Below are 16,094 nucleotides of genomic sequence, written 5' to 3'. Positions count from 1 at the left end.
GGTCGGTGACGTGTATGAGGTGTAGGTCATGAACTACTTGTGTGTGTGCGTGTGTGTGTGAAACCCATGAGAAGATAAAAGGGCATGTGCAAGCCCTGTCGAGCAGACACTCCCGACTGATCAGACCTCAGCGGACGGACAGACTTCTCTGCAGTACAGGTAAGAGCTTCATACTTTTAATCAACTGTGTGATTAACAGTTAAAAAACATTCATTTCTAAACCCACCTGAAAACAAAGCGTAGTGAATGAGCACATGACTTGACCTGGTTCGCTTTTGCCCAAGTGAAACATACTTTTTATTTGATAATTGAGGTTCTTGGTGGCTACCTGATGTCCGTTTTCCTGTAATGTCCAAGTATTGACATTTTTTTGAAGCCGTTGTCGTGTTTAATGGGTGACAACACAATAATAACCAACTTCAGACTTCATAAGCCAACGATTGACAAACCCAGTCCTTGATATACTAGTTTTTCACTTTTTACTCCACATTTATTTGATAACTTTAGTCACTTTGCAGATTATAAGTCATGTTGGAGCCAAAGTAGCACACTTTAAAATGAATTTATTTTATCAGCCATTAGATTCAACATCAACAAACACATTATATCACACATACAAACATAAATATATGTATCATTTACTTTTACTTCTACTTTTGATACTTGAGTACAATTGTTGCCAGAACATAACTTTTGTGACCTAAAGGTGCTCTATGTAGTTTCTGAAAAGAAATTTGGAAATTCAGAAAGGTAATATTTACAATATTAATCAGGCAATAATATATTATGACAGTGTATTTCTTTACAGTAGCTTTACTTTTACTCAAGTGTGACTTTTGGGTACTTCTATAACACTTGTAGAAAGTTTCTAAATGGACACATTGGACAATATAAATACTTGTATGGCAACAATCCCTCCATCCTGCTCTGCAACGTCATCTCTCTAAATAATGTTTTTCATACCAGCGCATACTGGACCACATATATACCGATATGGATATACTGTATCAGTAACAGGTCAATATCTGCCGATGATTTCCGCCAAGCCATATACTGAGTGTTCTCCAGTTTCATGGAGATGTTTTATTGCCTCTTAAAAAACAAAGGAACAGCTGCTGACAGACAGTTCCAGTCAAAGTTGCAATAAGGAAGAAAAACACAGTTCTATAACCATAAAAGTGAGCTCACTTCTCTGACGCAGATCATAGATGGAAAAACTATGTGATGCCATGTTGTGGGGCAAGGTGTGTGTGTTCTGTGGTTCTTCTGGGCCCCGTTCAGTTTGATTACCAGGAGTTTGATAAGAAGACACCTTGACCTCATTAATCATGAACTCATGACACTTGGTTAATTGGAGCCAGATTATGATGGTACATCCTTTTTTATCCTGTTTGCCATGCATTTTATGGCACTGGAAATTTAAGTTGTTAACTTTTAACAGTGTATAAAGACGGCTTTGGACTCTGCTAATATTGATTGGGGTTATAATTTCAAGGTTAAACTGATAGACTGCATCGTACTATAAAACGTCTTAGACAGTTTTACAATGGAGAGTATACAAGTTCAAAGCAGGGGGAAGTGAATGTCTTTTTCCTTTGTGTTCAGATGTGTGCTTGATAACATTTGAAATAACACAGGCCAGGCAAAAATTTAAAAATAAAGCGTGGTTATGATTAAACAAACTTCCCACACTTCAACCGAAACCTTGGATTACATCAGGTTGAGGCACTTTTTATTTACTTAAAAGGGGATTCAGACCCCTTCTGTTTGCTGCCGGTGACTGTAGTTAATGTATAACCAAAGCAAATGCCATTCGACCCGTGTTAGTGCTTGTTTGTGTTGTAAGCCATCCTCATGTCATTGATTTTCCTATGAGAGGTAAAATGCAAAGTTGTCCACATAACCATAATCCCCTCCGTGATGATTAAGGAAATGTGAGCGGTTATTCTGTCATTCAGTTAGCAGATGAACTAACAATGTGTTTTTCTCTTTTTCTGTAACAGACAACAAACAATCAGCCAAGATGTGTTGCTCCGGCTTCCTCAAAATAATGATGTTCGTCTTCAATGGCGGTATCTTTGTAAGTTGGATTAAAGATGACCACTCATTTTTGGTTCCTGCTGTCAAGCTCACACTCACAGTCCACGTCCTACAGGAAAACCTGAAAAAGAAAAACATTGGAGCATAGGCTTTACATTTAATTTTTTACATTTTCTTGACAAGACACGAGGCCTACAAGAAGTTCAATGCCACTCCTGTGTATTTATGCTAAAGATGAAGTTACAACCAGGAGAGGGTACGCTTAGCTTAGCTAGCACATAACACTGGAAACCAGAAGAGAGTGTGTCTGAAGGTAACAAAATCCAGCATCTCGAGGTTCAACAAATCACTCATTAATGGTATTTATCTTAATACCATTAATGGTATCTTAACCTGCATGCTAAGCTAAGCTAACCAGCAGCTGGCCTACCATAAAGACACGAGGGTGGTATCAGTCTTTTCGTCACATGCTTGCCAAGAAAGCTGAGTGTATTTGTCCCCTATACGATCATGTGTTTCAGAAAGCGGTGAACTCAGCAAGGCTGCCCCTCTCATGCGCAATCACAATACTACCACCTGTTGCCAGTAAACCTGTTTACCTGGGGAATGTTCCCAACTGGTGTCTCCTTGTTCCTCTGTCTTTTGTCACCCCTGTCCCCAATCGTTTGAACCATGTTGACTGGTGTCAAATTCAGAATACGAATGTGTTTACAAAAAGCACAGAAGCTGATGTGATGAAACATTAAACTTTATTGTCCTTCTGTTTTAACACAGCAGCACATTGTGTTTTATTGACGTTTTACCCTTTGGAATCAGGTTGTTGTTATCAGGCTGAACTCGCGTCTCATATCTGCAGCTCCCATTTCTTTAGCAGTGCGTCATCGCGCCTCTTTTATGGCACAGCTCAGTCTGACTTCTCTCTTTATTACTTGATTATGATAAACGTAACTCTATTCATCATGTCACCTGTCTGCACTGCATCTTTTCATGACTTTACCAGTATTTCATTCAGTCTTAATGCTAAGTCCATCCTCGCTCTCTCTCTCTGCTCTGTCCTCACCCATCATGTAGTTGGCAGGTGCAGCCATCCTGGGTACGGGAATATGGGTAAAGGTGGACAGTGGCTCTCTGCTGGGTATACTGGATAACGTGGAAGGGGCTCCGTCTGAGTTGGACCAACTGGCCAGCATCAGCTACGTGCTGATCGCCGTGGGTGCCGTGCTGGTGGTCATCGGCTTCCTTGGCTGCTGTGGAGCCATCAAGGAGAGCCGGTGTATGCTGCTGACGGTGAGCCATGTTTGATGGGTCAGCTTCAGGTCGACCGACTGAAAGAGTTCATTAACAGGACACAATTTCATGTCAGTTTTGGAAAAAAAACTACTTATTTTCTGAAGACAGGAACATATGTGGACTTTCCTATGTTTAAAATAATGCAAAAGTATTTTGTAGCTGGAAATTGAAAACTTTCAGACTGTATTTGATCCAACTTAAATTAAATAAAATTAATCATAACTTCAATAGATTTCTCTGCAGCATAGCACTGAGACATATTTGCCATAGCCATTTGTTATAAAAAACAATTCAAAAATTATACCTGGAAAGCAAAGAAAACTACGTTCATATCTAAGGCTACATGGAGGGGAAATCTGAATTCTGATATTTCATGGTGGCCTAAATGTTATTTGCGCATTCCTGTTTGTCCCTCTGTTGGCGAGACTTTATTTTACGAGAATTTTACAGCATCATTTATCATTTTCTCCCCGTTCAGTTCTTCAGTATTGTCCTGATTATCTTCATCATCGAAGTTGCCGGAGCTGTGGTGCTGATTGTCTTCCAGGGTTTGGTAGGTGTCTTGAAAAAAAAAAAAAAAAAAAAAAAAAAATTAGTTTTACTCAGCAGCAGTGGACAGAATTAACAAACAAGTACCCATGATTGTCTTCTTGTTCACCTTCTCAGGCTGATCAGCTTCTTCAGGGTGTGGAGGAAGGAATTAGAAAAGACCTCACATCAAAGTACGGGAGCGATGACAGAGTGACCTCTCTCTGGGACAGCACCATGGAGAAGGTAGTCTCTTTTAAATGATATTTTACAGAGATATCTGTAGTTACACATAATCATTTCAACCAAAGAAAGCAGTGGCTCTTTGAGCACCCTTTGAGTTGCAGAGTCAGTTCATAATGAAATAAATTATAACCAGACTGTATTCTTTTAACAGATTTAATTTTCTTAATTGATAGTTCAACCTCTCATCATAGTTTTTGTTAAGATTTGGGACTAACACTTCTTTTTACTTGTTTTCCTCTAGTTAAAGTGCTGTGGCGGCAGGAACTACACAGATTTCGATGACTCCCCTTTTGTCAGTAAAAATGGATTTTATCCAAATACGTGCTGCAATGCAAACATCGGCGAGGGTCAATGCACTGAAAGCAGAGCTTCGGTACGAGACCATGTTACTTTTAATTGAACTTCGTGCATGTTTGTAAGATAATCTTTAATTTTGATGAGCAGTTCTTAACTAAAACCTGTTGTTTCTCTTCCAGGACTTCATGGCTGATGGCTGCATTGACAGGATAGTGCAGCTGATAGAGGACAACGCTGTGATTGTGGCTGCTGTGGCTCTTGGAATCACTGCTCTTGAGGTACGGAAAACCACTTCATACTTTACATTTTTCTCACCCAGACAGCAAAATTCACCAGGTACCCTCATCCAGCCCACATACCACCTGGAATGATGGCACTGAATAAACCACTTTTTGGCCAGTTCTGGTTTGTTTGGTTTGCTCCTGGCTGACATCTGGCCATGGTGCCACGAGCAGGAATGGACCGACCAAGTGTGATCATTCCACGCTGTATGTTGAATATATCTGGTGTCGGCTGGATCTGGGCCACAACAATTTTGCTATCTGGGCTGCCACCAGTCAAGAAGAGTGTTGCTTACTTTATAAATTATATATCATAGAGAGTAGAAATTGAAAATAAAAAATGTTGTTTCCTTGCTTGTTATGTGAATTCGGCCACTTAGGATTGCAGATTTTGGTGTACTGGTAACTTAAAAAGTAGAGGGAAAGAGTTTCCGTGATTTTCAAAATCTGTAGCAAAAAAAAAACATTTTGAGTGGGCCACTTGGCTAGAATTCTTACACAGACATAAACGAAGCAAATATTTTGGACATCAGGAAAGTTTTTAAAATTACTAATTTTCAATCATAATACGGTTTTAAGGGAAAGAGATGCACCTTTCTACAAGCTCTGTGATTTGTCTATACAGACGAGGTATCAATATGACCTTTAAAAAGGGGCACATGGATCTAGAGCTGCCATGAAAAATTAAAGAACCACTGAAGTATGAACTATTTGATAAGTGATTATTAGTTTCAATCATTTTTCAAATGACAACGTCAAACGTTTGTCTGTTTCAGATGATTAACTTTTTGTTTCAATCTCCTCTATTACAAGAAAACATGAAAACAAGAAAATATGATAAATATAAAAACAATAAAAGTATAATGACTATAACCTGTCTCAAGTGGCTTTAAGAATCAGAATTCTAGATTCATTAAAAGTTAGGGTAAAATAGTTGCATAATGTTGCTTTAAGATGGCAAAAGACCAATTAAAAGGGCACAGACAGAACATTGCTACCGAACATATTGATCGCAAAGATTGTTATTCTGTTTGCCAAGCTAGCGAAACAGCTGGAGGACTATTTCCTGCAGTTCAGCCAAACTCACACACAATAAAATCTGCCTCGAAAAAAAGGCACTTTGGACATCAGGGGCAAAGGTGCAGGTGCAGCGCTCTTTGCTCCCCCTCTGCACATGCCTGTGTTACACTGTGTTCAGATGACGCGCTGACCAACTCTTGTCTTCACAGATTGCTGCCATGGTCGTTTCGATGGTTCTCTACAAGAACATTGGCAAGCAACAACGTTCCCCATCTGGGATGAGATAACAACACTGTCAGTTTTGGAGAAATTGTACTTGTAAGCAGTTTTCTATGTAAAAAAGTTTGTTTTTTGTTTGTTTTAATTTGATTCAGAACAGGCATACACACTTTTAATGCGTGTGTGTGTGTGTGTGTGTAATGGCATGTAGAGCATTGTTATGATCTCAAAGAAGAAGAGGTCGTCAATGGAGCTTGTGTGTTCATTAAAACTGTATTTGTACAGATTTATGTGATTTATTTATGTTTTAAGAAGAAGGGCTGTCATCAGCCGACTCTGTATGTGCTGATACGTGTCAAGTGTAATGATGCACAGGGCAGAAAGAAGCTGCATGCTTGTGTCCCTCACACTCACTTAACTTATATGACAAATTTATTTTTGTACATTTGATCATATTGAAATAATAAAGATCACAATCTTGACTTATTCTCTCTTGTGTATGTTGATTCTGTTTAATGTGTCAGAAACCTACATAAATGAAGTCATGAATTTTCCACCAGGGTTGTTGGTTTTGTCTGATCCCACAATCTCATATCTATTGCACCAATGGAAAAACATCAAGCATCAACAAGACTAAAATTACTTTTACCCCATCTTGCGTATTATACCAATATTAACTCCAAACCACATGTGGCTGGGAATGATTGACTGAAAGAAATTGTACCTTCTGATAAATACCATCATCATTCTCGTAGTTGTTTTAGACACAGCGGGACTGAGTTTAGGACCTACCGTCTTGAGATGGCCAGAAGAGTACAGTGACCCTGTACTGTTACTCTTACAAGCAACTGTTTGCTTGCACGTTAACATCATCAGCTTTATGTGTCCTGTATCAACAACCCCGCAGTGACCAAAATCTGCATCTGTTGATGCAGGTTTAAGGGTGTAAAAAAAGTGACTGGGAATTTAAAGGAGAAACTCTTGTCAAGAATAATGTTCTGTTTACAGATTTTCAATACCACGAGATCGAGGCCAGTCCTTCTTGGTACTAGACTCTTAGTTTTGTTACTCTTAGAAAAGGAACACGTTATTTTTACAGTCCGAGACTGAAGTTCAGTTTTTCACACAGAGCATTCCAATCACAATTACAGACACACTTTTGTCTTTTTCAACATCTTGTGTGATGTGGGGTACTTCCTGCTGACCTCAGTAATAAGTAATAGGAAAAAAAACAGCCGTCAAATTGCCTTATGTATGAAATGGACAGGTGAGTGTGTGCCATATGGTCCGGCCTTATGGTCCAGAGTGCTTTAATTGCTGATACATAACAAGGCACAGATTACAGTGTATCAGCGTGAGCGTGTCTTGTTAGTGAAGTGTAATGTGTGCTCACTGCTGGCAGCTGAAGCTGCAGGTTCTCCCGTCACATGCTGTGTCACAGACACCTGGTGACCCTCGTCAGTGGCGTCACAATCTGTAGAGTAGCGGCGGCAACGTTGGAGATCTTACAGTTGTTTACTGTGTCTCAGGATGAGGACATCCTGCAAAGCCATCCTTTACATCCAGTATATGTTTCCACATTTTCAGCATCACTGTTTTCCTCTATTTCTGCTACAGATTATGTTTCTTGTGCAGACATGTAACTCAAGTCAGTAAGTCTCAAGCATCAAGTCATTTTCTCTTGGGCAAGTCAAGTTGAGACTTTAGTTAATGTCACTTTTTCCCAGTCCCATAAACTTCGGTTTCACCTGCAGTATCCAGTCTTTATAAGTCTTTTATCTAACCTAGTTTAAAAAGTCAAAGACAAAAAATGTCAGATTCAGTGACATAGTCAAATCGAATCAAACAACAAATGTTTCTCATTTTCTTCTCAAGCTGGCCACCTTTGAGAGCCTTTCTCCTTCAGACTTCTCAGCCTCACACAGCTTACAAGTTCAACAGTCTCCAGCTCAGTTTTGTATTCACACAAAGCTTTTTATCTCCTATTATTGACTTTAATTCTGTTGGTTACATCAGCGGCAGGAGCAGGTAGTCAATATATAACAATGTCAATAATACTGGTAATATGATTCGGGACCTCTGTGTCTGTTTTGTCTCAAAAGACATGGCTGAATAAACTGTTTCTAAACTGAGTTTCCCCTTTCTGAAAAGAGGATTCATTACAACGTTGAAGGCCATCTTCAAACTGCCACATTAAACTGTGTTAATCCCCAGTGAGAAGCTCAAACAAAACGGTTTTATTAGTCTTTCAAATGTCATCCAAAGTTCACAGAGACCAGGGCGTCTTTCAAACAGGGACAGAAAAATGGGACCAGCAGGAGTGATAATACTTTGTAAACTCTGCCCTCTTGTGGAAAACATTTATTCTGCAGCTGCTGGGAAATAATGTCCAATACTCACACTGAACACATCCACACGCGTCCTGCATCACTGATGATACTGCAGTTGCTTAGGAACTACAGATCTCACCCGCCAGTGTTCAGACCGGGTCAGTGCAGACGAGAAAGTGTTCGGATCACAGACAACAGGTCGTTTGCATCTGCCTATCCTGACCATAATGCTAAGTGGTGGATGGGAGACAGACGTGTCGAAAAGTGCCTCTTAACACCGAGGCCCCTATGAGAAAGTCAAACACTCTCTCTATTATAACGTTGTCAGCCGGTCGGCCTTCAACAGTCAGCGTGTGATCAGGTCACGGGTGACAGAGCACACTGAAGTCTAATGGTGTAATGATGGTGCGTCCAGGGAGAGGCTGAGAAGACGCCTGTGGGAATAAATGGACAGGAGGCGGCTTGTTTACAAAGAGGGTATAAACTCATCATTGCTTTACAGCCAAAGGTAATAAAAACACCTGCTGAATAAAGAAGGCTTTTACTGCTGTCTATGAGTCTCCCTGACGCTGTGGACCGCGACGCAGAACAGTTTAGGTTTAGTTGAACATTTATCTGCTACATCAGCTTTAATGTTTATTGGTTTAAGGCACTCATGTGCAACTTGATGTACATTGTGAGCATACTCTTTTTTTTTATTATTGTGGTGCTGAAAACAAATTTCACCTGTAGCTCTAATTACTAGTATACAGGATGTGAAAGAAATCTAAAGTCGCTTGTTTAAGGCGGCTTTGAAGGGACATAATTCATATGTATGGAATTGGTCAGTCACAGGATCTCAACCACTTTATTTTTGGTTGACTGTAACTAAGTACAGTACATTCACTTAATTAGCGTACCATAGCACATTTTGAAGTGCATGCAGTTAATCTGAGGCTTTATTTTCTGTCACTTCAGACTCACACTCCACTACATTTTTTTTTACTCACCTACATTTATTTGAATGTCTGTGAGACACTGAAGAAGGCATTCATAGTTGTTCGTCAATAACTCAAGTATTAGTACAGTTACAGTACTGAAACATTACTCAATTACAAGTGAAGCCCACTTATGTAAAAGTACAAAGTATACATTATGATTTAAAAGTTACAGAGTAAACTAATGCGCCTTGATTTGGGTAGTTCTGATTAGTAACATCCACCCCTGTCCTCTGGACCTAATCCAACTTGGTCTGGTGGCAGGCTGTCACTGAAAGTCTCTCAGGTTTGCACTTAAATTGGATCTGCTTTTAGTTTGTATGCCCCGACAACCGGGAACACATTACAATCACCCTAAAAATGAACAGTTTGCCATTTGGTCAATCTAAATCCATGAAATCCATCAACTACTCAGCCTCTGTTTCCACTTGTTTTAATGAATTGGTTTCTATCATGTCTCTTTTATAAACTGTATTTATACACAAATATTTGCAATTTAAAACTGTTACTCAGCATCATTGAAGATGAGGGCCTGTCCTCACTGATCTTCAACTTTAAATAAACGTAATAATAGAATAGCAATTAAAACATGAAATGAAAAATACCTCCTGGGAGAATGCTGTTCATACCACCTGCGGTGCAGGGACATGAAGAATCTACAAAGGAGCATTGAAGCGGTTCTGGCAGCTCTTATTTATTTATTTGTTTATGTATTTATCATTCATCTAACTTTGTTCATCCAATTCAAGATTAAAAAAAAAAAAAGATAATATTAACAAAATGTGCATTTGTCCTCACCAATAAAAACATGGAAGTTGCAGTGCTGGAAAAATGCTACTACAAAAAAATAAGTAAAAGAAGAAGAAGAAGAATGAAAACATGCTGCTTCTTTCTTTAATAATAAGGAAAATTACTAACATGAAATGAACCTTTGCCTTTGAATGAAGTGATCTGATAACTAAACTTCCTTGCCATTAATAATCCGTGCAGTCAGCCCCAGATTTTTTATGACCCTCATTTTTAACGCTCACCTTGAAGCTGAAATCCTCTCAGTCTGGCGACCATCCACGACCTGGAGTTTTAAGCTTGGTGTGATGTCTGGTCTGGTGTGGGAATTGCGACACCTTCTTTGCATTAAAACACAGGTGAGAACTGGAAGCAGCCTATATAAAAGACTCCCTCCGTCACACTGACAAAGCACTGACAGCAAGGTTGCCATTTGGAACCTTGGACCATTTGACAAGACAAAGATTTGTTTGTTGAATTTTTTCCATAACTTTTTTAGTTGCTTCAGTTTTTTTTTTTTTTCAAATTAATTGCATCATTTCCATTTCTATTTTGAGCCCTATCGCTTTTGACGTGAAACAATGGCTTTCTCTGTCAGCCTTATCCTTTTGTCAACCTGGACAGCCGTCGCTCTTACGTTCCCTCACAATATTTTTGACAACGTTGTGAGAGGGTCGCGGGTCGAATTTGAATCATCCGGCGGTGGACCAGATGAACCCGTCCGAGGAATAGTTAAGGTCGTGCAGCTGGACACTCGTGGCCCGGCCCACTCAGGATTCTTTAGAAAGGGACTGACCCCGAGAAGAGACTCGTCCCTGACCCCCAGATTGCCCTTCCCTGCTTTCCTGTCTCAGGGGCGTCCAGGTCCGGCTGTGGCCCCGAAGACCCCGGTGAGTCTGCTGCACCACCTGAGCGCCAAAAGCCCCAGTGACATGGAGCTAAAGAAGATACAAGGCCTGCAGATGTGGCAAAGAGCCATGAGTAAAGGAGAGAAGATGTCCCTGCCGGTCAACCTGAAGGACACAAAACAGACGTGTGCTGCCGTACCTTTCACTCAGGTAAGAGGAGAGTTTTGATTACATGTGCCAAAAAAAATACATTTGAAAAACTCACTCATGACCCATTTACTCACGATAACCCACAGACCGCAGATCAGTGCACATCGTAAGTGTATCTCTTTTTCACCTGTATTTGTATTTTGAGTATTCAAGAGAAGGCAGACAACAAACAGCAACAAAAAAATACCCTTTGTATATTTTGGTTCAACTGTCACTTTGAAAAGAAACCAAAGCACATCCCGGTTTGGCTGAAAATATCTATTTTGGATGGCATGATCATGGATCAAGATGATCTGACTTCCAGTGAAACCTCTATAGCAAATGTCTGCAGGTCTCCTTTTGATACCATAAATTAAGAAAAATCCAGAGGTATCCTTAAAAAAAAAATCCACTGGTGTGACTGCAGTTGGCCATTTGGCAGCCTTGGTGGCTGTTACAGCCTCCACGTCCTTCTCCTCCACCTCCCATCATGAAAGAATAGACATTTAATGCGTACGTGATGTGCCATGTTCGCTACACATGTCGACCTCGAACGTATCCGTGGTTTGCAGGAACATTAACTGCTAACATTACATCCTGGAGACGGGGCTGTCGAATGAGAAATTGATGACACAGTCGAAAAAAAGCATAGTGAAGCATAGTAAGGAGCGGTTTCAGTGGCAATGAGAGCGACGCGTGTTCACTCAAAAGGCTCGTTCCTGCTCTGTGGTGGTGCAGAACACAAAGTGATGATTCTTTTACACCCTCTGAGGTAAAATTAAGACAATATTGCTGAATCCTTTTCTCCCTCTCTCTCATCCTACCAGCGTGTGACAGCAGACGGATGCGACACGGTAACAGTGCACAACAAGCTGTGTTTCGGCCAGTGCAGCTCCCTGTTTGTCCCATCTGAAGGGGAGTTTGCGGGGGCCCTCCACCACCACCACCGGTCCCCCTGCTCACGCTGCGCCCCATCCAAAGCTCACACGGTGACTGTGCCCCTGCGCTGCGGAGCCGAGGTCCGGGAGAGGCGAGTGATGGTGGTGGAGGAGTGCAAGTGTGAGACGGGCCGTGAGGAGAAGAGCGCCGAGGCTGCTGCTTCCACACACCTGTGACTGTGTTACAGCTGTTCCAACAAAAAAAAGCACAATACATTTTTTTTTTTTTTATTGTCTTCTCTTGAGCACATAGAGCTGCAGGTTTCAGAAGATTTCATTTGGATTGACACCTTTATTCTCTGTCAAATCCCTGCCAGGATATGGAATATGTTTCATAATTTGTGTGATAATTATTTAGACACTTGTAATTTGATTTACATATGTTGTTGTCTGTGTGTGTCTGTTTTTCCTCGTGAGTCTGAATTTGTTTTTCAGAGTAAAATACTCTGGTGGTTTTTTCCACTGCTGATTGATGACAAAATGACCTATATTTTGGTCATGTGATTTTTCTGACAGAGATGTCCACACTGGACTCGAGTTCACGTTAAAAAAAAGAAAAAAGAAAAAAAAAGAAAACTCATTTAGATGAATCTAAACTGAAATATTGTGATGTGTAATATTGTCATTAAAACGTCTTATTGGTCCACATTCCTTTTGCCTGGCATTCGCTAATTAGTTTTTCTCTGCCAACACTGTTAGATTTACAAGTGCAATTTAGTTTGCATGCAAAGCTCAAGTAAAAACATGAAGAGCATTTGTTGTTTTTCTACCACCCACTCTCGCATTCAAGTGTTCAAGTGTCAGCTACTATATTTTATTAAAAAGCCATGTCCCGCCGACTTTTAGCACGTAGCACTTACATCTGAAAGCACCCAACTAGAGAGCAAACGAGCTATTGAGCGCGGGTACTTAGCGGTAGGCAAACATAATTGTTTCAGCATGGACCCCTGAATTATGTATAGGAACCACCTATTCTCATGCCCAATCTCTTTTCAGTGTAGTTGTGGGAATTTGAACATCCTTCACCGCAGATGCACTTGAGCGAGCGGGCATGTGTGATTATGTGTGCATGTGCTCTTTTTTTTTTTCAGTTAGGGCCCATAAAACCTATTATTCATTTATATCCTGGCACCTGGGCCTGGTAAAGTGAACTCATCCCACACATCCCAACATACATTCCCAGAGGAGCATAAAGAAGGGGGCTCTTTACGTTGCCTTGGCATGCTGTCAAAACGACTGTTTAGATGGCCATTTGCATTCACGTGGGCTTTCTGAAAAAGTGAAAGCGTTCACGGAGCTACGGGGGTGCATTGAGTCCCTCGGATTCCATTAGCATGTGATTAACATCTTGAGTTGATGGCTATATTTTCCAAGATTGATGGGACAAATATTTGCCCAGGTCTTAACTATGAGGAATTAGGGGGCCACTTTTAATCAGGCACTTGCTTTTTTTTTTTTTTTTTTTTTCTTGATATGCAGAAAGTGGAGAGGCTGGGGAGGCTGACAGTGATCAAATTGCGCTTTCGAAACTCCCATTCCTCACAGTGACGAAGGCTGTCCACAACACTGAGTGAATCATAAATAAATGTGCGCATGTGTTTCGTCATCCATCTCTGTCTTTACACAATGCTGCACTTGCTATCGGTAATAATCCCCCCGCTGTGCTGTTGTTGCCTGTGACGGCGGTGGCGAGGGCGGCGTCATGATCTCACTATCGCCCCTCCAAACTCTGCACCTCTCTTCTTCCTCACAATCTTTTGTCTTTTTTTTTATATTCCGGATAAAAAGGGAGATAAAAAAGAAAATGGGCATAGAGAAGGGAGAGGAGGGAGAAGAGGAGGAGGTGGTGGAGGAGGAGGTGGTGACGGTGGGGTGGGGGGTTGTTGATTGAACAAACAAGGTGCACAAGAGAGTGCACCACTTAGCAAGACAGATGTCAGCCCCCTTTGCATTGTGGGATCCGGCGGAGCACTCCTGCGTCATTAAGGATGGCCTGGTTCCCATGGCGAAGGGAAAGGAAGGAGCGAAAAGAGGAGGGCCCGCTGCCAAGTTCAGCGCCTCAGGGATCAGATCAGCGTCACGGGGTGCTAAGTGGCCTAGTTAGCGCTTTAAAACGCACAATGAGCTGCCTGCTCTTTCTCTGTGTGTGGAGGCCTTTTAACTGTCAGATGTGGAAATGGTTCGGAGGTGTGCGTGATGGAGGTGGTGGACTCGAGCAATATCAGGTCAATCAAGGTGTATCAAGGGGGAAATGAATTATTGATGGAGGATTTTGGGCCCGTTTTGGCACATCAGCTTAGAAGTTTTACTTTGAAAATGTTTTTTCTAGACCAGTAAATACTGTTACTTAACTGTATATGTGTGGTGGTAATTGGCTTGAAAACAAATATTCCCACATAAGATCATTTTGAAGCTCTTACCCCTGACTTCCAATGTGTCCCGATGTGTCTATAGCTATGGCTGAGCAATCAAAAACGGTGCTAAGCTAGCTGACTAGCTGAATAGTGCTGGAAGTGGAAGGTCCACCAGATTTTCCTCAGCCGCTCGGGGACTCTGCTGGAGCCTAAACCGTCATGGCAGACTGGACCAAACTGGACAGAGGATCAGGCTCCTAGATCTGGCATTAGCAAGTGAGAGCGGACAGGGGTCCATCATTCGCTCGCTGGAAAGGAATCGGGATGGTGACAGGCTACGCCGGGAGAAATGTGACGACCTGTTAAGTCATAGACCAGACAGAGTCTTCTCACCTAAATCCCACCGGTGCAGGTGTACTGCTGTAGGTGTCAGGCTCTGGGTGTGAGGGTGTCTGGACCACAGCTAACATCTAGCTCCCCGCTGATACGGCGGTACATGCTCGCTCTGTGGTGTTAGTCTGGACCAGCTGGTCAGAGTTGGCTCCGCAGGAGATGGTGCCCCAGGCTAAAGCCTGCCAGCCTACTGCCATTCTGCCCGGCTGCCAGCTCGCCTGCCAGGCTGTCTGTTGGGTGCTGAGGAGGACAGAGAAAGGTGTAGCCTGCGGATGTGAACATCAAAGTTTGTCATTGGATAAAATCCCACTGTGGTTTTAGTGGCTGTTACGATCATTACTACTACTGCTGCTGCGAAAAGTACCGCAACTAATGTGTAGAATGCAATACGTAAACGTGTGTGCGTGTGTGTGTGTGTGTGTGTCTGTGAGCACCTTCTTCTTTGTCTTTGTGTCCGCTTGATATTTGCTGACAACAGATGTAAGTTCTGTGGATCCATATGCGAACAGCGATCCTCCTCTCTCTTTCTGCCTCAGGCTGTCCTCCTAAAGGACAAATGAGGTGAGGTACACCGGGTAAAGAGGAAGCCAGAGGTTGAACATCAGGAGATCTGACATACGTTCACTTTTACAACGTGTTAGAGAAGTGATTTTTCAATTCTGTTCCTGGGGGGCCCCCCTGCTCTGCATTTCTTTCCCTGCTCCAAAACACCTGATTCCAATTCAGCTCTTCATCAAGCTTTGCTAAAGCCTGACAGCGACCTATTAATTTACTGTATATCAACTTAATCTGATCATTCTTCTAGTTCATTAAAAGATATCTTCTTAATACACTTTCAGTTTAAATTTATATTAGGTAACCTCTGCCACAAGGGGGCTCTAGATCAAAACAAACCAAAATATTTTTGCAGAATGCTGCATCTCAGCTACTTAGATCCAGGCCCTCTGTAGAACAAACAACTGGTTTATTCCGGAACTGTTTACCAATGGGAGGAAAGTTCAGAGATTAATTTTAAAGTTTGGGATTTACAGAGTGCAGTTTTTGCACACCTCAAGATGAACAGGTGCCTAGAAGAAGACCAAAAGCCGACATTTCAGTACTTAGACCTTGGTCAGGTTATCTTACAAGACAACGGGCGAGGCTGTCTTAAGTAGGGTTGTGGACTCGCCTGGCTCACTCAGGCCACACCGCAAACAGACATCCCTCAAAATCCCATCAGGCACACCTGGACCAACAAATCTACGCCATCGCAAACTCGGTGATTTAAAATGTGGTTCTTCACCCCAGTTTATCAACCTGACCGCAGCGGCGATCCACTGAGCTGACGTCTGTTTGCGGGTGTTTACTTCATGAGAAAC

At 41.7% G+C, this 16,094-nt stretch overlaps 2 protein-coding genes and 1 long non-coding RNA gene across 3 annotated transcripts; 2 read left to right on the top strand and 1 right to left on the bottom strand.

Annotated features, from left to right (window-relative positions):
- The first annotated feature begins 75 nt into the window (after nt 1-75).
- Nucleotides 76-6,408, top strand: tspan34 (tetraspanin 34). Its single transcript, XM_037115454.1, has 8 exons — nt 76-159; nt 2,004-2,080; nt 3,112-3,327; nt 3,809-3,883; nt 3,997-4,104; nt 4,346-4,477; nt 4,581-4,679; nt 5,912-6,408. The coding sequence occupies exons 2-8, from the start codon at nt 2,024-2,026 to the stop codon at nt 5,987-5,989; spliced, it is 765 nt and encodes a 254-aa protein (XP_036971349.1). The 5' UTR covers nt 76-159; nt 2,004-2,023; the 3' UTR covers nt 5,990-6,408.
- Nucleotides 6,409-10,115: 3,707 nt separating this feature from the next.
- On the top strand, nt 10,116-14,403 carry dand5 (DAN domain family, member 5). Its single transcript, XM_037099876.1, has 2 exons — nt 10,116-11,072; nt 11,879-14,403. Exons 1-2 carry the CDS (start codon nt 10,596-10,598, stop codon nt 12,164-12,166), a joined length of 765 nt encoding a protein of 254 aa, XP_036955771.1. The 5' UTR covers nt 10,116-10,595; the 3' UTR covers nt 12,167-14,403.
- On the bottom strand, nt 12,041-15,619 carry LOC119020558. Its single transcript, XR_005075364.1, has 3 exons — nt 15,171-15,619; nt 14,410-15,002; nt 12,041-12,177 (listed from the first exon to the last, which is right to left on the bottom strand). It is a non-coding gene; the product is annotated as an uncharacterized LOC119020558 (long non-coding RNA).
- Nucleotides 15,620-16,094: the final 475 nt, after the last annotated feature.

This window comes from Acanthopagrus latus, chromosome 1, assembly GCF_904848185.1.
Source record: "Acanthopagrus latus isolate v.2019 chromosome 1, fAcaLat1.1, whole genome shotgun sequence".
In the NCBI taxonomy this organism is placed as follows: Eukaryota; Metazoa; Chordata; class Actinopteri; order Spariformes; family Sparidae; genus Acanthopagrus; species Acanthopagrus latus.
This window is presented reverse-complemented; position numbering and strand designations above follow the sequence as displayed.

What these genes read in the sequence shown, in the direction of transcription:
- tspan34 (XM_037115454.1), top strand. Translation starts at nt 2,024, where the DNA reads ATGTGTTGCTCCGGCTTCCTCAAAATAATGATGTTCGTCTTCAATGGC. An exon ending in GCACTGAAAGCAGAGCTTCG is followed by an intron (nt 4,478 to 4,580) that starts GTACGAGACCAT and finishes TTTCTCTTCCAG; the next exon opens with GACTTCATGGCTGATGGCTG. An exon ending in TTGGAATCACTGCTCTTGAG is followed by an intron (nt 4,680 to 5,911) that starts GTACGGAAAACC and finishes TTGTCTTCACAG; the next exon opens with ATTGCTGCCATGGTCGTTTC.
- dand5 (XM_037099876.1), top strand. Translation starts at nt 10,596, where the DNA reads ATGGCTTTCTCTGTCAGCCTTATCCTTTTGTCAACCTGGACAGCCGTC. An exon ending in CTGCCGTACCTTTCACTCAG is followed by an intron (nt 11,073 to 11,878) that starts GTAAGAGGAGAG and finishes TCATCCTACCAG; the next exon opens with CGTGTGACAGCAGACGGATG.